The sequence below is a fragment of the Paramacrobiotus metropolitanus genome, unplaced genomic scaffold, assembly GCF_019649055.1.
Source record: "Paramacrobiotus metropolitanus isolate TYO unplaced genomic scaffold, Prichtersi_v1.0 Parri_scaffold0000168, whole genome shotgun sequence".
Taxonomy (NCBI): domain Eukaryota; kingdom Metazoa; phylum Tardigrada; class Eutardigrada; order Parachela; family Macrobiotidae; genus Paramacrobiotus; species Paramacrobiotus metropolitanus.
In genome coordinates, this window is record NW_026570388.1 from 28540 (window position 1) to 48130 (window position 19591).

Here is a 19591-nt window from a genome sequence, read left to right on the forward strand (position 1 = left end):
CTTGCTTCTAGTTTTCTCGCTCCGGGCCGCATCGCGATACTACAGAGTACTACAGAGTACGCGATACTACAGACTAATCCTATCGGAAACGTTTTTAAAATTGTTCTTAACGAAATCCTTATCGCAAGAGCTTTCAACTTTTCATTTTCCTATACTTATTCTACCGTATCATTCATTATCCGGCAGCCGGGTATTCGATGCCCATGTCTGCAGACTGCAGTCCACATCGGCTGGTTGGACTAAGTATTTCTAGTGTTTTGCAGTGTCCTTGGTTCGGCTGTTAGCATCTTTCATGTACAGCCAGTACAGGGAATTTCGGTACTGTTTCCATCGCAGCATCAGCGGCAACGTTCGCAATTTCAAAAAATGCAAAATGAAAGCCGTTTGGTCTGGAATGCAGCTATTCTTGTGTGGGTAGCACAGCGTTACAAAAGTGTCATTACAGCGTTACAAAAGCAAAGCAAATGCATTCTGTCATTCGAGAAACCAGCCATCTTATCCGCTCGGCCAGAAAAACAGTGCTAAAAGTGGGGATCACGTGTTGAACGAATCGGAAACTGCAGCCGACATGCATGTGGCGCAGAAGAGCAATAAAGGACAATTATCCGACCATCCTAGTTTTGGCCGGAGTTGTTCGCAAATGGCATCTGTCAGCTATTCACGTTTGGATCCGATGCGGTGCTCGTTCAGGAACATCGTAGTCAGCGTGGTCAGCATGCTGACATCCAGATCGACGATGTTGGACATCGTCCACTTTACGCCGCGATACTGGGTGGTCGGGCGCGGGTCCGGACTCTGATAAGTGTTAAGCACCTAAAAGCGCCAAAACATTCAACGGTTAAATAAGGTGCTGGTAACCCCCCATTTTGAAACAACTGGGCACCACAAGAATTTACCCATAAGATGTTTTTAATCTCATCGTACCGCTGTTGGGCCACGCAGTCGGCGATCCATTTTGACAAGGCCTGCATATCATGCGGCTTCTTGGCCTCCTGAAGTTGCTCAAAGTAATCCAATAGCTGCTTCTCCGCGTCTGTCCGCGACTGGATGCGGAACGCGTGCTGCGCTACATCCAGGTTCTGGGTGTGGGACACGATGCGGCATTTCTTCCACACCATCCTCTCACAGGAACACTTCCAGGCCAGGTTCGCCAAATTGCCCAAGACCTTACTGGCAAACTCTCCCTTACTACCCAGATCACACGCACAGAACGCCACCAGCGGGATCTTGCGGTTGGCGTTGCATACGCGGCTAATCGGTGCCGCGACGTGCTGGATGTCTTCGGTGTCTAGGTGGCTAACCACCGCTACCCTAGTGGCACGGGTCAGGCACTTGAATAAACCGGCCAGCACCCAGTAGGCGCCGTCGTTGGAGAAATCTCCTCTCCATACACGGCATAGTCAGCGGAGACGCGCACGTCGGGAAAGTAGGCCTCGGTGGTGAGAAGGGTGTTCCATGCGGCACATACACGGCGACAGCGGACGCGCTCGACAGAATCCAACGTCTGGAAGATCGCCACCAGCAGCTCCGGCGGTAACGGCAGACTCAAACGGCAATTGGCGGCAGTCTTTCGCGTCTTCCTGGCTGAACACGTGCGCGATTGCAATGCCGGTAACGAGCCGACCCCCGCCTGGGTTTTCTTAGCCGCATCGCATTGCTCTTGCTGAAAAGAACCGCAATTCGTCAGTGACTAGGATTCCACTACCTATTCGTTAAAAGTTTTTTCGATTCTTTCAAGAAGATTGTTTTTTCAATGTTTAAATTCTGATAATTTTAAATTGTGTAAACCTGTGCTAGCCCATCTGATCTGTAAGCTGACTGGTGTCGAATAAAAATGTAGATTCGCGTTGCTTCGTGCCTTTTCCTTATGTAACCGTCCAAAGCGACCGGTCGTCTGAGACGACCGCCGGTCGTTCCAGCCTCCAAACCGTCCGAAACGACCGGAAACGAATTACACTCCGGCAGAAACGACCGGATACGAATACGACCGAAAGAGCGAAAAAAACTGGTAGGGCAAAATTTATGGCGGTCGCTTTGGCGGCCCGCGGTCGTTTCGGACGGTTTAGAGGCTGAAACGACCAGTCGTTTTGGACGGTTACATTCGCATATGACATCTACTATATGCGCCTATGACGCCAAGTACCACAATGGCAAATCCATCCCCAAAAGACTTTAGATGATCATAAAAGAGAAACGCTAACATTTTATAATTTACGTAAATTGAAAGCATAATTTAAATCGATATTTGGCATGCATTAGCCAGTGGTGGGAGCAATAGTTTGGCGTCACCCGTGAATTACTTAAATTTCTTGCTGCGCAGCCCGCGCTAACACATTAGAAATTACAGGACAAGCTCGTACTTCGTACTCACCAGTTGCTCAGCCGTTAAGGGAACGTGTTCATGCGCCTGGAGGTAGAGCAGGGTCTGGCTGAGCACGGCCGTGCACAGGACCTTATAGCGTTGGTTAACTCGGCACTGTAGGATCTCCCCGAGCTGCGGGGTTGCCTCCGACCAGTAGGCGACGGGCAGCCGACAAGCGCGGATGACAAACTCATTGGGCATCACCATCCGCAACAACTCATAACCGCCCTCCGGCAGCGCTGGGCGCACCTGCTCCCAGCGGACCACCTCCTCGACGGTGCCGTGCGGCAGCTGCACTTGCACGAAGGCCGTCTTGCCAAAGACGCAGCCCCGGGCCACCTTCCCCGGATACCAGCTCATGGCCGCGTTCTGACGCGGACGCAGCAGCACCTGCAAGTCCCCCTGCAGGGCCTGCCAGGCTCCCAGGCTGGCCACCCGGGACTGACAGCGGAACACCGTTCCGTAGGCGATGAAGTGCGAGCGCTGCGCGGCGCATCCGAAATCGATGATCAGGCCGCCCTCCGCCAGGTTGACGATCTTGCCGTGCTGGAGCAGACCGTCCACCAGGACGTCCACCGAGTTCCACGAGCACGTATAGTCTCGGGACAGCAGCATTCCGCAGTGAACGAGTGCAGGTGTGCTGTTTTGCTCACAGGTAGGGCGATCCTTCGCAGATCTAGCTCTAGATGGAATCACACAACTGCGAACGCACTAGCTCGTTGAATACGGAACCGATCTTATCCCCAGCCACCATGTTCGGGTTCTACCCAGCTACGCAGGTAAATATCACACTAAACCAGGTAGATAATCAAATTTGATCATGTTTATTCGGTCGTGGCCAAAAAATAACGCGTTAATCATTTCTGATTTCTTAGTAAGAAAATGATTAACCGCCATGCCATCTTACTGCTAGCTGCTCTTCACTTCCGGTTGCACGATTGTTTTGTAAACTGCGCCCCGGTGACGGATGCCTTAGCGGCTGATTTTTTCAGTGTTTTACACTGTTCTCACAGCTCACTCTCATTTTGCACCCTTCAGTTTGATCTGCACCGATATTTGTATTTTTACATTATTTTTTGTTCCTATCAATGGGATCCGAAAAATGCAACTGCATTGTCAACTTTAGATTTAATATGCTCCATATCCAGCATTCTGCACCAGTTGTTGTTCAAGCAACCTTATATCGTTGGATAGACTTGGCATGCAGTCTGTGGTGGATGTCAACGACGACGGTGAGTTCACTGAGTTGTCAGGAGTCTGTAAAACTCTATCTGCCTATTTGAGTATTGCCTATCAATGGCTATCATCGTCTTCCGCTTCTGCGTCGAACATAATCGAAATTTCTTTAATCTTTCACACTATTAGTACTTCAGGAAGTAAATATACGATAACGTCGCGTTGTATGCTTAATGGTTATACTTCGCACGGTCGCAGCACCCTCAACGAAAATGGTACTCGACGAGATCGCTAATGAATTACATGTAGTTATTGTTGTGGGTGTGTTGACAACTGAAGCGTTTATAATTCTGGAAAGCGAGAGCTGCGCCATACAAGATTATTATGATTTATATTTCATAGCGATGCCTGAATTATCAATAGGCCATTGTTGAAACTTGTACATTCTTTTAGCTATAACGAAGTATGCTGCGCAATGGTCAACCGCCCTGGGAGTAGAGGGAAATTGCACAGGTACGACGCTAAGCCAGGGTTAGCCGAGTAATGCAACATGGAGCCATTCTGATATGGTTAATGTAGCGATCTTTGCGGAGAGAAATTCCGGAGTAATGAACACGTTTAATCATTATTACTATTAATTATTATTACTTATATTATTATTATTTTCCCATCAGGAGTAGACAACCCGATTAACGGGACTAGTGACTAGTCCCGTTAATCGGGTTGTCTGCTCCGTCGAAGTACTTCGACGTCTGGTCGGCACAGTAAGAGAAAAAATATTTTAACACAGATCAAAAATATGGAGAGCAAATGAAAAAATCCCATACCATCGACACTGAGTATCTGCGCATTAACTTTTTATATTCCCTGTTAAAATGTCTTTCAGTCGCAGTTCAATTGTAGGATGTTGCCAGCATCCGCGTGATGAACCGTGCCTGCTGCATTCACAACTGATCAGCGACACCCCAACGGTGGCCAAAGCCTACGCTAGTCTGCCGGCACCTCTCTACTTCCAGCAGAACGAAGGCCGACCCGGTAAACAGACTTCCCCCAACCTTCGTTTGACGTAGTTCTACTGGGTATGCGTTTTTTCCTCAGGAGTTTTTGCCCGCACAGCGATCCGACACCCGAGCGTGTTCGGCCCGGTGGTGGCTGCCTTGGCAGGCCACTCCACCATCGATCAGCGCTTCGGGCTGCGCGACCGCCACGGGGGTCTGGTCGCGTTCGATCTGCAGTGCGATGATCGGTGCAACTGGATTAAATTTGTCCGACCGGTCGACGAAGATGAACAGCCGAATCTCGTGGCTTTCTGTCGGCAGGGCGCCGTGTTCCTGGCCACCACCGCCCACATTCCTCCCGGTGTGGAACTGTGCTTTGGCTATTCGCAACAGTATGCGCGGATGCTGGGCAAAGAGAACCACTCACCGGCGACATCCTTCGCTCATGATGGTAAAGTGAGCGTTAAGGAGAGCATTCGTTATTATTTTCAGTTGGCGTTATTTTGGGTGGCTGTTTAGATTTCGTACTGGACAATGATAGCAACGCGATGGAGGACTGTGAAACGTTTAATAATAATGCAGAAAATACCGCTGCGGATTGCAGTGTCGTGGATATGGCTGCGCATCTACCGGATAACACCAACCAGGCAGACGCGGGTCTGTAGAATTACAGATTTTAGAGTTAAATATTGTCCTCTAACGCCCTGGTCTACAGATAACGTGCCCGATGCTGAAACGGAAAGGATGAAACGAACGACAAAGCGGATAGAAAACCGGAAGTGGTCCATGGAAGAAGTGCGCTGTCTTCGGCGGTGGGTGGAAGACCCCGACAACGCCGAGAAATGGATTAGCGCGGCGGATTCCGCTAGGCAAACCAGAAAACAATACGGCGGCACGAAAAGGATTTCAGCCAGTCCCAGTGCCGCTGCTAAGAAAACTAAGAATCCTAAGAAGAAAATGTCCCGCAATGCACACGTCGGCGTTGTCTCAGCATTGGATGCAGCAGGGAACGATCTGGCTCAAAAATCACGCTCTCCCTCGGATTTTCAAGGACCGACGTTTACGAGTGAGGCGATTGAAGCGGGCGTTAGTGGCGACGGGACTGAGACGATGAGAGCGGATGACACGGCAATTTGCGACACTCCCAGCCACGCAAAATCTGCTGAACGAAAACGGGATCAGCCGTATCGTCGATGGACGGAAGCGGAAGGAACATGGCTGGTGGAGTGGCTGGACAATGTGGATAACTACGCCCGGTGGCAGAGCGCGGGAAAGATTGGAGCGTCAGCCGATTTGCGCGGCAAGAATGTGTGGAAGACCGACTTTGTGAAGGATATTGCGGCGTGCCTGGCGGAGCAGTTTGGCGGGGACGTGCGAAGCGTGAGCAGTGTTTTCTGTAAGATCGACGCGCTGGAAGATGACTGGAAGCGGGCCAATGAGTACCTGCAGCGAACGGAAGCCCGGCGGATCACGTTAGCCGAAGCGTGGCGGATGAAACGGCATTTATCTGGAGGTGAGTTTGAAATCATACTTCCCTGGAGTTTGTATGTAATTCTTCATTTCAAACCTTTCCACAAGCTAATTGTACGTTAGTTCTGGTTCCGGCAAACCTCCTGACTTAAAACTGATTTAGAAAAAAACGAAATTCAAGAACTTCCGGTCTTTGAAAGCACGTGCAGCCATTCCACATGGCAACGTAATACAAATTTTATCTTTAGATTGTTTAAAAATGTCCACGTTGTTCGTATTTTCCTCCCAAAATTGGTCCTCTTTGCTGTTTGCATCAAAATTTGGCTGATGAATTAGGATAAATCATTCTAAACTACAAAAGCGTTCCTTTATACCATGCAGGACACTTTTCCTGCAAGACTGTCGCAAAAGTATCCTTTATGATCACCGGGTATGCGCGCAACCGCCGGTTGGCAAGTTGAGAGGAAAATTGAAAAGTAACTTTTGAAAAGTTTTAAAATTCACAACCTAAATTGAAACCTGGTTCGGTGGAATAAGGATCGTTTTGGTAATTTGCGTTTTTATGTAAAATTCGAAGGAGATCGGTTGATAATGAGACGTTTGGTATATCTTTGTGCCTTTTGAATTTTGTTTCCGGTAACTTCCCAGCCTAATGTCGCTCGCATAAACGATTTTCGCGCGAATGTATACAAACTATTTGGCAACATAATGTCATAAAGGACTGCAAAAAATGTTACGGGAGTGCGCGAAAGCGAAATTTTTCACCTATGGCACGGTTAGTGCACGGTAAATTTCTTCCGGCATGTGCTTTTAGTTGTACTTGTATCCACAGTATCCCACCGTATTCCGAAGCGTATCCTTCATGTATCCCCCAAATTTTCTACATTGTTTTAGATACTGCAGTATCCTGCAGTCTGTGCATCCCAGATGTAAGTGTTATCCGGATACTCGACGGATACAGTAAGAATACGTTAAGATACGTTGGGATACTGCAGTTACTGACGACCCTTAAACCTGCATTCAGCAGGATACATGGAGGATAGGTAAAGGATACTGTGGGATACGGTGGGATACTGGCTACATCACTTGTGCATTCTGCACGTATTACAAATGTTGTTAATGTGGTCATTCTTTTTAATTAGCGTATCCCGCAGTATCCTTTGCGTATCCTCCATGTATCCCGTTATTATGTTTTTTTAGTGTTAGGTTTCTTAGGATTTTAACGGGGTTCATGTGGGATACATAGAGGATACTGCAGAGATACGGAGGAATACGGCAACAATCGAACAGAAGTAAAAAAACTGCAAGGATACGTGAGGGAGACGTAGAGCATACCGTGGGATACGGCGGGATATTGTGGATACAAGCAAAAACACATGCATGCTTTTGCGTCAACGACTATCGTTGGAGATTCAGCGCGGAAATGCAGCATCTATCCTTGGCACGATGGACGGAGTGGATAGTTTAAATGAAGTTTTGCTGTTGTGATTAATATAGCGTGTTTATTTCTTTATTACCATAACTATGCGATGATTATTAATAAAAGCGTATCATGCATCGAAAAATTTAACGTGTACAGTCAGAGGCTACCATAAGTACGGCTGTCCGTGGGTATCTCAGCGAAGGGAGGACAGGGCGGCCAGATGAAGTCCAAAAGAATTTCCTGTTGAGGAAATTCTGAAAAATGGCGACGGAGAGGAATCGAACCGCTGGCTACCGAGTGGGATCCACGTAGCACAGCCACTGTGCCATAGCCGTTGTTGGCTGAGATCAAGATATCTGTGCTTAAGCTTGAGGCAACCAGGTAGACGGCGGATGGGGCGGCTGTCCTGAGTGCAGAGCCTTCTGCTCTGACAGTACGAAGTCGTCCATATTTAAAAATTTTCGTTCGTGCACACAAATTTGTTACCATGTGCCGATTTCGGTAACCTTTCCCTTAAATAATTTGCCCTTTAACCCGAGGGGAAACAGACGTTTTTTTCTGTAGACCTGGATGGTCCATACACGAGTGTCAATGCCGTTGGCGGACGTCTCCATCCAGTTCTCGATGCTGCCGCCAAAAAGACCCTCCACCATCGCATTTGGCCGTGTCAGCAGGCGGATACGGCCCGCTCCAAGACACGCACACAATGCCGGCGTGCCGGTTGTGCACTGCGCTTCCATTTTCCCATCACCAAAAGCCTCCACGCGCTACGCCATCAAAAGAGCGCGTTGCGGGCCGAGTGGGACACTAACCAGCATCCCATTATCTGTCCGGAATGTGACTACCGAGCGGTGAACTGGACATCGCTCGTGGATCACGTGGAGGAACGGCATCAATTAGGCCAACCTCGGTTGCTTCCGCACCGGAATAAACAACCATCGAAAACCACGCGTCACAGCGAGACTTTCGTCTCGTGTCGCGAATGCAAAATCTGTGATCTGCAGTTTGTCACGCGTGCGACCCGTAACCTCCACTGCCGGCAGCATGAGGAGACTGAAGACGATATAGAAGGAAACACCCGCCAGTGTCCGGCGTGTATGTTTTCCGCAGTCAGTTTAAAGGAACTGATTGCGCACGTCGATGAGCGGCATGTGCGGAAAGATCTGCACAAGTGTCCACGTTGCGGTCGGACGTTCGTTTCACTGGAGCGTTTGGAAAGCCACATCCAGCGGCTGCACCTCTGGTCGGATGCCGACAAGCCCTACGAGTGCCCGACATGCCATAAGCGATTCAGCAAGAAAAACGCCCATGCGCGTCATCTGAAGGTCAGCAACTGAATTAGTACTTCATTAAACTTTATTTCGCATCAGCCGGTGCAGGCGTAATACGCCTGCGCACATTTCCACTTAATAAAATGGCAAAACGTTAAACACTGGAAAAGTAGCCAAAATCGTTACTATCCTATTGGGTACCAAAATTCGAATACGTGCGTCATATCCGGTTGCGGAATTATGGGTGTAAGGAAATTATAAAGAGTTAATAAATGCATTCAGGTGTATCAAATTCTGCACCCCAATGCGCAAAACCATGAAGATCGTTCTTCCACCGATCCACTGTTCGAGCTATTTTTAAAATTTTTTCGAAAGAAAGGAAAAATTTTGAAATTTGAAAAAAATCATGGAAGTCTTTAATTATCCGTGTAAAAACGGTCTTCGTGCATGGCTGTGTGGGCAGTGGGCTTACTAACAGGCATGCCTTTAGTAAGTGCTATATTCCGGATACAAACTAAGTACATTTCTTTAGCTATTCAAAGAGGAAATGCCGCTTCTGTTATGGGTACCGTGGAAAGTGCTGTTTTGTTCAAGTGTAACTGAATCTTGATATTGTTATCGCTCTATTGGAATTTGGAAATTAAAGATTAGTACCAATTACAAAATTTTCAACAGAAACACTTACTCTATGCTATCCTGGTCAGGGATTGTTCCCATTACACATAGCAGCTTCCACCGGCCAGAAACGGACGAAAGAGTTTTTTAAGCAGCGACTATCTATCCAAATACAACTTGGAAATGCAATATGTGTGGGTTTACTTGCAAAATGAAGGAGATCGGTGTACGATAAAACTTTTGGTACGCCTGGCGGCATTTAAATTTTCGGATTTTTATCACCTTCATAACTCCGTATTTGCCTAGTAGGCTACACAATGTCATTAAGCAATTCCAAAAAGTGTCTGGAAGAAAACGATAGTTCCCGTGGATGTAATTTTGTACACGAATTTAGTGCTAAGTACCGGGTCACTTCCCTTAATATGTATAAGGCTATTACTGATTTCGATGTTTAAAAATTCTAAGTTTTTTGTGCTTGACAGTTTCATCTTGGACGTTTCCATATGAACTGCATGTTCTGCAACGAGAAGTTCGATCAAACGAAACTCTTGCACGCGCACGTGCTCCAGGACCATTCCACGGACGGCGTGACGGTGACATGCGGCACCTGCAACCAAAAGGTGAACATCAGCGCCGCAACGAGCTTCCGCAGTTTCCAGACGCACGTACGGCGACATGGCGAAGGGGGGCAGACGTGCACGATTTGCGGTAAAGAGTTCGCCAATTATACTTTGTGGTACAGACACACGAAGGAAAGTCACGGGGCCGCGCCACGCAATCTGGTCTGTGACTGCGGGAAAGCCTTCTCGTCCAAACGCAGTTTGTGCAACCATCGCCGTTTAGTGCACAAGGAAGAAAGAGAAATCCCAGCCCATCGGCGGAAGAAATCCCAGCCCGAAGGAAGCGGACAGGGAAGTGGAGAAAAGGAAAAGAGAGCGGCGTATGTTCCTCCGCAAAAACTGAAGCACTACACGGAGTTTCCGTACTTCTGCGAGGAGTGTCGGCAGGGCTTCGTGCGCCGCGGAATGATGGCGTACCATTTCTCCGTGCGCCATCCGGAGCGCTCGTTGGAGGCGGTGCCGCAGTTGGTCATGTCCACGTGCACACTGCCTCTCCAGTGACCGATGCAATTCTGGATAATTATCGTTCCTTCCTACAATTATTTTAGATTTCCTTTTTTATTAGTGTGTTGTTTCTTGTATTATTGCTTGTATCGTATGCGAAAGCTTTTCACCGGTTCGAATTTTTTACAACTACGCACTGGGTGACTGTAGGTCCGGTACGCCTTGAAATGTTGATTTTCAATGAAGATGGCCAATTGGTCAGATTGCACGAAAAAAAAGCACAACTGACACCTACAATTATGTTGAAAATTTTTAACATTGCGAAAAGCCTAAACGAATAATAGTTTCAAGCAGTAACTGTAGCTTGAGGCTTGAGCTACAACAAAAAATACCGCGTGCAGTAGAATAGGAATCGTTGTTAAAATCATCGTTAAAATGAGCAACTGCAGCAACCTGACACCGTTAAACTGAGTTATAGCCGCCGGATAGCCGTTTTCTGCGTACCCGGTGAGCACAGTGTAGTCATTCGAATTCGTTACATTAGACAACACCAAAATCCGTTAGCAGAGACCAGCTTCCCCGGAAGCAGGAGAATTAGTGCGCGAAGGAACGTGGTCGAATCAATTTCAGCCATCCGCCCCTAGTCACGCACCTCGGCGTTGTCAGTGCGCTGCATGCACTTCTTGGCGATGTGGCGCTGCACGGCGGCGCAGTCCATGTAGCACTGCTCGAACGGCAACTGCAGCGCGCACTCCGACCAGGTGTCGGTCGCCGAGTCATAGCACTCCGTCGGCAGGCGTCCGAGGGCGTGCGTGGTAAAGCCGCCCACCGCGTACAACTGCTCCTGCAGTCGCACCAGCCCATGTTGCGCTCGCGCCACAATCATGGCTCCTAAGACAGCAGTACGTCCCAGTCAGGCAACGAGATTCTGATAAGAACCGGTGGTACTTACTCTTCGACTGCCACTGATTCGTCTGGACGTCGTACGCCTCCACACAGTCGATCGTCTGGTTGAAATCACCACCGATATAACCACCTAGATCGACAACATTACTGCGTTAACCGCGAATATCAATCGGCACACCGACAATTTACTATCACAGAGTCAGCCATAAGTCGGCTGTCCGTGGGGATCTCAGCGAGGGAGGGCGGTCAGATGAAGTCCTGTCTGTTGAGGAAATTTCGCAAAATGGCGATGGAGCGGAATCGAACCGCTGGATACCGAGTGTGATCCACGTAGCACAGCCACTGTGCCATCACCGATGTTGGCGAAGATCAACTAGATATTTGTGCTTGAGCTTGAGCCAACCAGGTAGGCGGCGGATGGGCGGCTGCTGTGTGTACAGAGGATTCTCCTCTTACATTAATGACCTACAACTCGCTGACGCCTTCATGTTTTACCCGGAAATATTTTTTACCCGACAGGCAACTCTATGATCGACAGGTTGCTGAATGAATACTTACTGAACTATCACCCTATCTGCTAAACACGGACGTTTTGCTAACGCTGTTTAGATAAACGGCACAAGAAAACATAAAAAATAACGTATAAAAACATAGGCCTGAAAAGCCTTTTTCTTGCAAGATCTGATTGTCTGATTGTTGCGATGTGGCAAACAAAATCGACAAAAGGTGGAACTTACCTGTAACGTAGATGCGACCATCGTGGCCGACGCAAGCCCGGCAATGCGAGCGCGCGGTCGGCATTGGCGCCAGCTTCTTCCACGCATCGCTGGCTGGATCGTAGCAGTACGCAGATGCGGTCGCTTGGTACGTATCGGTACGGGACGACAACATCTTCCCACCGAACATGTACAGCCGGCCTCCACACGCCACGATCGCGCTGTTCAACCGCTTAACAGGGATTCTCGCCCGCGCGGTTAACTGGCGCTGCTCGGCGTCGTAGGCGTGTACCCGGCCGCCGCCCAACAAGTACAGCCGGTCGTCGACAGAAGTCAGGATGGCCTCCGGGACGGGAAACGTCCCCAGTTCCGTCCACTCGTTTGTGCCAGCGTCGTACACGTGCAGCTGACACGGGTCGCCGGCTTCTTCCACGTCCGCCAAGACGTAAACCCGCAAACGACCCTCCTGCACGGCGTACACCGCCGGACCGCTCCAGCTCTTAGGCGGCGTGGCGCACCCCACGCTCCAGCGGCTGGATGTCGGCGGATCAATACGGTAGAGGGTGGCGGCGAAGCCGGACTGTTTGCCCTTACTGTACGTGTTGTAGCCCCACAGACACACCATCTCCGACACTGCAATGGACATCAGCGGCTGTTTTGGGTACACTTAACGCACGTCCTAGGATCACTAATGACATTAGCGGTTTTGGATGCTTTTTCCAGTGTTTAAATTCGATCATTTTAAGTAGGAAAATCTGCGCAGACTTATGTGAAGTGTGTACTGGATGCTGCCAAATGGCTAACCAATGGAAAATAATTAAGGCATACGGTAAGAGCTGCGGAGCGCGCGTGTGCTTTCGCCTGTCGATAAGACGGCCGCCCGCAATTGTTGACCAACAGGAGAATCGGGAAGGGAAGCCAAATAGCCGGCGGCCAGCAAAGGCACCCGAATGTGGCGCGCCATCTCCGTCACATGGGGCATTCGCGTGTCCGACGAATGTTCCAGCCAACGCAGGACAGCGTCGACCACTTGCTCTTCCTTCTCCACGTTCAGCTCATCGGAGGCGATCAGCTGACAAATCTGCCAAAAAAAAGCGCGCTTCGATTAATATCAGCCGTACAAAAAATTGAACTACTTCTGTTTCTGTTACCTCATTAGCATCCAGGTCGAGAAATTCCGCCGCGTAGCAGAGACTGGCAAAGTGCTCCAGCGCAAAGGCTCGACAGGGCGCGGTCAAGTCCGCGAAGGGCAGCTGCTGCGCCCCGCAGTAGATGGTCAGGCAGTTGGCCAGGTCGATGTTCTCCCGCAGGAAGGCCTTGCACACCTCCACAATTTGTCCCAGCTCCAGGAAATCGGCCGCCTGCAGCAGGCCCAGTGCGTTGCTGGCGTCCACGGTGATCTCACACGAATACATGTAGTTGATCAGTCTGCAACGACAGCGTGTCAACACTCCAACAGGGCCAAAATATACGTACGGTACATCTATGATCAGGAACGACGATTTTTTTAAAACTTTTTCTTCCATGTCAAAAACACAAGCATTTCTTTCATGTAACAACACCATGTCAAACTTAATTTTGGGAGTGAAAACTTGACAAATGTGGAAAATGCTGTGTATTCACTATGCCCATTGCAAATGTACCACGCTCGAACCTTACAGCCTGTAGCCAGCGCAACCTCAGAACCCATACTCAGCCTTCTGCTTATTCTAAGAATGAAAAATAAGAAAACATAAGAAGACATCTAGCCTGAGATTTGAGAAGTACGAGAGCCCTACGTCAAGAAATAAAAAGCCTAGTAAAACTAAAATTTGTAGTTGCGCCGACGACAAACTAAAGTAAGATCACAATATGCACTATACCCTACCCCAGATTTTAAAATACAGAACACTAGCGATTCTGCTGCTTTTTAAGGTGTAGGATTTAAATGATTTTCATTAGTTGTACCCATGCAGGCTTTTTTGTACCATGGTACAGTTTTAATGGCAATACACCAGATTTCGAGACTTTCCGTTTCAGTGTGTGTTCTAACATGTACTGATTGGTGTACATAGTTTTTTGTTTTAAAAATGTTCTAATCAGGAGGTATGGTTTATGGTCTTTCTTACTGCTCTAAAATGTCATGGGGAATGTTGTGCAGCTGGATGGTGTCCTGCTGGGATTCCTTCATCTGGGAGCGCAGCATGCGACGGAACCAGGGACTGCGTGCCATCAGCACGTGGCGATGACAGGCAATCCACGGAACGTCCGTCTGCGTCGGATCCGCGGCTCCCCGCAACGACACGTCGCAGAAGTCGTGACGGGCTTCCTGCAGACCGCGGAGAAACTCCGATCCGTCCAGTCGCAGCAGCGAGGCATCGTCAGACAGTCGCTTTCGTTTACGGGACGACCGCATGTTGTTTCTCATAGTTTCGGCCATAGCTAGCGTCGTCGCCACACTCTGGCAAAACTTGTCCATCAACACGTCCACAGCCATTGTAGCACACACACCCCAGATAAAAACCACGGCTATCGGAGGTCACGGTTTTAACAAAAAAATACGGAAAAGATTTTGAAGAAATCTGACAATTTTCAGGTGGGAACGATCACACAGCAGCTGGCTATCAGCAGAATATCAGTCTTAGACTCTTACCACAGTGCTGTTTCCATGTAATCCTCCCTACGGTAGGTTGGCTTTGCGATTATGGAAAAATGAACCACCGATACCGCCAACTCGAATAACAAAACCCGTATCCGGTTTTATCAACGTAGACAGAGTATCTTTTTGTGCAGATATTGTAAAACACCTCACGTCACTTCAGCAAGTAGTAGAGTTGAACACTCCATAACAAGCCTTCCGGCTTCTACAGTGCTGAACGTCTCTTGCACATACGCTGAATTTCCTCGCAACTCTTATCCCGTGCTCGAAAAACTGGTACTGTACAGTAGAGCGTTTCTCCAACGTCCTTTCAAAAAGCACTTCAACCATTACTGTTAATTTAAACTCTCCATGCCTCCATGGTTTTAAAAGCAGAAAAAGTGAAATGAAGGGCAGAAAAAAATGAAATCATCCCGCAAATAGTCATGCTTTTTTTCTTCATTTCCGCTACGAATGCTGCGGCGTGCGGCTTCCTAGGATTGTTTTGGCGATGCCTGCAACGTTGCCATCGCGTCATGCCAGTTTCATAAGCAACGCTTCAACCTTTTTCAAATTGTTTGTTTACTTTGATACTGCAAGGGTTGTTGTCGTGCAAATTTCGCCCGTGTTTTGAACATGCAAAAATTCCTTAGGCAGGAAATACTGCTAGCCTTTTGACTTTGCCGTTCAAAGGTCATAAACGGACTGTAAATAGCAAAATACGCAAAATCGGCAGTTACCGTGTTTTTGGATGCCAGTTGATGACTGTGCAACGGCATCATAAATCGGAACAGCAATTCCACTTCGAAGGCCAAGGTCTGTAAAGTGCTTACCATACCACACCTTGTTTCATTAGCAGATGACGTAATCTGGAAACTTATCTTTTGGTCAAAACAGTTGTCAAAAAAACGGTCAAAACAGTTGTTATCGCATACCTGAGAATCTGAGATGATGATAACAATGCAATGCTTAATAATCCATACAATAATAAAATAATTATAATACAATAATAATTCATACATGAGATGATGATAATAATTCAATAATAATAATAAAAATAATAATAATATAATCATCAATAAGAATTTAATAATAATGATTGTGTGTATCGCCATTGGTAAAGAGCGCGTATTCCGATACGTGCACGACGGTGCCGTTGTAAGAAGATTAGCGCAGTTGACGCAATACGCGGCGAGAAAAAGCTAATGCGACATTCGCCAGGATCCCAGGCGCTTTTTCAGTTCCATGTAAACGTAGCCATAGCTCCCGGTGGCAGTAAATACACTTCAAAGTGTAATGGCTTTTGTTCCCGTGCACCGCGCAGTACTGTCGGCTAGAGCGACTTGTGGACTGGTAGCGCGACTATTAGCGTTTGTCTACATTTCTAATAAGGCCTGCGCTGAAAGTCTGAATCTGATTCTGATTTTGAATGCTAAAAGTCTGAGTCTGAATGCTGAAACTCTGATTCTGATTACTGGAATTCTGGATCTGAATACTGAAATTCTGAATATGAATAAGAAGGCTCGGAACCTAGCCGGTGATGACCAAAGTCTCTGTAATAAAATCATAACAATATTATTAACTGAAGCATGCGAGCGAGTCTACAGCGTACATGGATATAAATGAACTACTATTAAAAAAGTAATACTATTATGAAATAAACTACTACTATTAAAAAATAAACTAAACTACTATTATAAAGCTGTAATTCAGACTATCCAGCAGCGATAAACATAAGAAACAATAAAAACGGCGGCAGCAACTCTGTAGAAGTACTCTGTACATACGAGTATTTGTGCTGCAGATCTTACCAGTAAAGTTGAAATCAGCGCATATTGACCAAAATATGAGACTTATACCACCTTGTAGTATAAAATCTGTAGTATTTAGATAAATTTTTTATTTTCCGGTAAGTATTATTAATTTTGTGTAATAATCATCCAAAGTAAGTATGGGAGAACGTTCGGTGACGTCTACGCGCGCACATCAAAGATGCCGCCCATCGCGTACCTGAGATACGGATCTTCTCAAATGCTGATCGCGGATATGCTGCATCGCCTGGTTATCAGTTGGCAGATCATATCCGCGGATTCAGTGCGAGCTGAAGTGAAGTCAGCTATATCGTCTGAGCACTGAACGGCATAATTTTTGATTCTGGTTCTGCGAACCAGAAAAATTGCAATTCAAAGTTTCTAGATTTAAAAACTTACGAAAATAATAGTATTCCGTCGGCGCTCTATGTAAATCGAAAATTAGAGCGAATAAAAATTTTTCTTTTATCGTTAACGTAACTGCTGTAAAGACAGGCCAGCGCTCAAGATCGGAGTAAAGATCCGTATATCAGGTGCGCGATGGGCGGCATCTTTGATGTGCGCGCGTAGACGTCACCGAACGTTCTCCCATACTTACTTTGGATGATTATTACACAAAATTAATAATACTTACCGGAAAATAAAAAATTTATCCAAATACTACAGATTTTATACTACAAGGTGGTATAAGTCTCATATTTTGGTCAATATGCGCTGATTTCAACTTTACTGGTTAATGAAGCACCTCTGTGTCACTTGAAGTAATGTAAAAAATTTGTGCATTTATGCAACAAAAAATATATCATTAAATTAATTTCTTAGTAAGTAGTTAGCCATTATGTAAACTACTGGTGAAAACAAAAATCAAAAGATTCGGTGAAGAATTCGAAAACCCAAAACTGAAATGGATTGTGCTATATTTTCTGTTTTTTCACAGTCATTTTTTCGAAATGCCTCAACCGAAATGCTCTTTATTGCCACAAACGTTGAAACTTTTTATGTGTCAATTGCCAGTATTGTGCTTAATATTACTGTGATGGCAGAACGTCTTAAAAAATTTTGAGCGTGAAGTAAAGGTTGTTTCTCACCGCACCCGGACATTTGGGGGTGTGACATTTCGCCGCAGCCAAATGCGACGCGCGACTTTTCGCCGCAAAGACATTTCGCCGGGGACATCTAGTCGCTGGGACATTTCGCTTTGGGACATACTGGTTTGAGACAATTAACATTTGCGACATTCCGACGCAAGACATCTGGCCGCGGACGGTTCGCCGTCAGAACGAATTCGAAACGCTGCCCGCACGTTAGTAACTGTAGAAAATTTATGAATATTAGGCAAATTTCTACTGTCAGATATGACACAGAAGCAAAGAGCAAAAAGGGAGCAAATATCTCTCCTTTATTGAGAATCAATAAAGCAACCCACAAAAACAGCACAGAAAAACCAATGCGGAAAAGCTGTGGTGAAAAGTGGCTGCCAGCGAGCTCGGTGGAAATCGTGATAATGCCGCGGCATGCAGCAGCTGAATCACAGCTGGTACCGCAAAGCATGGGATCGCTCGTAAGCGCTGGGCCACACCTCCAAAGTGCATAGCGAACGCTGATTGGTCAGCGTAGACAAAGTATACGCTGAGTTATCAGCGTATATGAGCGGCACGGATGGCGTAGCCATACGCGTGCGGGCGACAGAGCAAGCCACTAGAGGTGTCAACCAACTCGTGTGAGCGGTCTCTGACATGCCTCTGGGCGGGAGTGTGAGCTCCTGCGAACACCTTCCGACTCTGCCCCTGGCCAACCCGGTAGGGTGCCAGGATCCGATACCCGGTAGGGCCGGATGCCGCTTTGTCTCTTGCCCGGTAGGGCCGCTGTATCCAGACCCGCGGTGCATGCACCGAACGGCCGAAATCTGGAGGGCACTTTGTGTGTTGGAGGTTCCAGTGTGGTGGTTGATGAGGCTTCTTCGGTCGATGAAGTAAAAAAATAAAGTTTATAAGGCTCATTAAAGTAACATCACAATTGGTGAGAATTAAAGTAAGATCATAAGTAAGAGATCCCAAAGCCAATTCCTTTGGTTAGTGGGCTAAATGAGAACATCAATTTCTTTGGTTAATAAGTCTAGAAAAACCAGGTCTGGTAAAAAACTAGACAAAAATACTTATTCCGACTAGGCTTGTCCACAGGGCAGATTCTGCACACACGGGTCCTAGTCAACGGTCCGCATAATCCGGTAGGATTGGTCTGGTCTTGTGGATCTGGGGCGACGGTTCCCAGAGATGTCCACAGTGTCCAGCTTAGTAATTCAGCGGTGAGTATGGAAGGCACTGTTGCTTTCGCAAGGACAGTTTGTCCCCTTCCTAGTATGATGGACCGGTCCCGGTTGGGCGGTCCGTAAGAGGTCCTTAGGTATGGCCTCTGGGCAGGATTGGTGCTCCATGTCAGATATGGGACGACCAAAATGATGCGATGGACCAGTCTGGTTGGGCCGGTCCATACGTTGGTCTGATATGTCCCTGTTGGACCGAACCCGTTGGGGTGGTCCTCAAAGGCTTGTGAATGGTGCCTCCGGGCGGAAGGTGTGCTCCCGCGATTCAGATGAGTGCGATAGACCGGTCCCGTTAGGGTGGTCTACTTTGGCCAGGTTTGGCCCTGCATGCCGGTTTGGTCATGCCTGTATTGGACCGGACCCGTTAGGGTAGTCCATGCTCTGGCGGGAGTGGGATTCCTGTCGGATTCCTTCCAAATGGCCAGAGTGGTGTGATGGACCAATCCCGTTTGGGCGGTCCTGGTTTGGCCCCGCATACCGGTTTGGTCACGCGTCTCGGGCCAAAAAAGTTAAAGTTCGAGTGCACCCCGGTTGTGTCATGCATCTCAGGCCAAAAAAGTTAAAGTTCGAGTGCACCCCGGTTGGGTCATGCATCTCGGGCCAAAAAAGTTAAAGTTCGAGTGCACCCCGGTTGGGTCATGCATCTCGGGCCAAAAATGCGCCAAGTCCAAGAGGGCCATAATGGGAAAATTTCTAAGTCCCATGACCGAAGTGGTGTGATGGACCAACCCGTTGGGGCGGTCCAAACTCGGTCTCTGTCTTGCCTTGGGCGGGATACGGAGCTCCTGCGTGGCGAGATGTGTCTCTGGCTGTTGCGGGCCTTAAAAGGCCTGTATGGC

General features: G+C 47.7%; 3 protein-coding genes across 3 annotated transcripts; 1 reads left to right on the top strand and 2 right to left on the bottom strand.

The window, feature by feature from the left end:
- Positions 1-514: 514 nt before the first annotated feature.
- On the bottom strand, positions 515-3248 carry LOC129600248 (uncharacterized). Its single transcript, XM_055498711.1, has 3 exons — positions 2372-3248; positions 925-1663; positions 515-813 (listed from the first exon to the last, which is right to left on the bottom strand). The coding sequence occupies exons 1-2, from the start codon at positions 2975-2977 to the stop codon at positions 1325-1327; spliced, it is 945 nt and encodes a 314-aa protein (XP_055354686.1). The 5' UTR covers positions 2978-3248; the 3' UTR covers positions 515-813; positions 925-1324.
- A 163-nt stretch (positions 3249-3411) lies between these two features.
- LOC129600237 (uncharacterized) lies at positions 3412-10627 on the top strand. The gene is made up of 8 exons (XM_055498698.1): positions 3412-3594; positions 3992-4051; positions 4442-4573; positions 4637-4987; positions 5056-5193; positions 5252-6049; positions 7994-8754; positions 9798-10627. The coding sequence occupies exons 1-8, from the start codon at positions 3564-3566 to the stop codon at positions 10434-10436; spliced, it is 2910 nt and encodes a 969-aa protein (XP_055354673.1). The 5' UTR covers positions 3412-3563; the 3' UTR covers positions 10437-10627.
- On the bottom strand, positions 10604-14582 carry LOC129600239 (kelch-like protein diablo). The gene is made up of 6 exons (XM_055498699.1): positions 14110-14582; positions 13153-13429; positions 12830-13082; positions 12023-12634; positions 11332-11415; positions 10604-11270 (listed from the first exon to the last, which is right to left on the bottom strand). Exons 1-6 carry the CDS (start codon positions 14475-14477, stop codon positions 11020-11022), a joined length of 1845 nt encoding a protein of 614 aa, XP_055354674.1. The 5' UTR covers positions 14478-14582; the 3' UTR covers positions 10604-11019.
- Positions 14583-19591: the final 5009 nt, after the last annotated feature.

Coding starts and splice junctions, on each gene's coding strand:
- LOC129600237 (XM_055498698.1), top strand. CDS start 3,564: ATGCAGTCTGTGGTGGATGTCAACGACGACG. Junction 4,988..5,055: donor GACATCCTTCGCTCATGATG/GTAAAGTGAGCG, acceptor GTGGCTGTTTAG/ATTTCGTACTGGACAATGAT. Junction 5,194..5,251: donor CACCAACCAGGCAGACGCGG/GTCTGTAGAATT, acceptor CCTGGTCTACAG/ATAACGTGCCCGATGCTGAA.
- LOC129600239 (XM_055498699.1), bottom strand. CDS start 14,477: ATGGCTGTGGACGTGTTGATGGACAAGTTTTGCCAGAGTGTGGCGACG. Junction 13,083..13,152: donor TCGACCTGGATGCTAATGAG/GTAACAGAAACA, acceptor TTTTTTTGGCAG/ATTTGTCAGCTGATCGCCTC. Junction 11,416..12,022: donor TGGTCGCATCTACGTTACAG/GTAAGTTCCACC, acceptor TTGTCGATCTAG/GTGGTTATATCGGTGGTGAT.
- LOC129600248 (XM_055498711.1), bottom strand. CDS start 2,977: ATGCTGCTGTCCCGAGACTATACGTGCTCGTGGAACTCGGTGGACGTC. Junction 1,664..2,371: donor CCTTAACGGCTGAGCAACTG/GTGAGTACGAAG, acceptor GGTTCTTTTCAG/CAAGAGCAATGCGATGCGGC.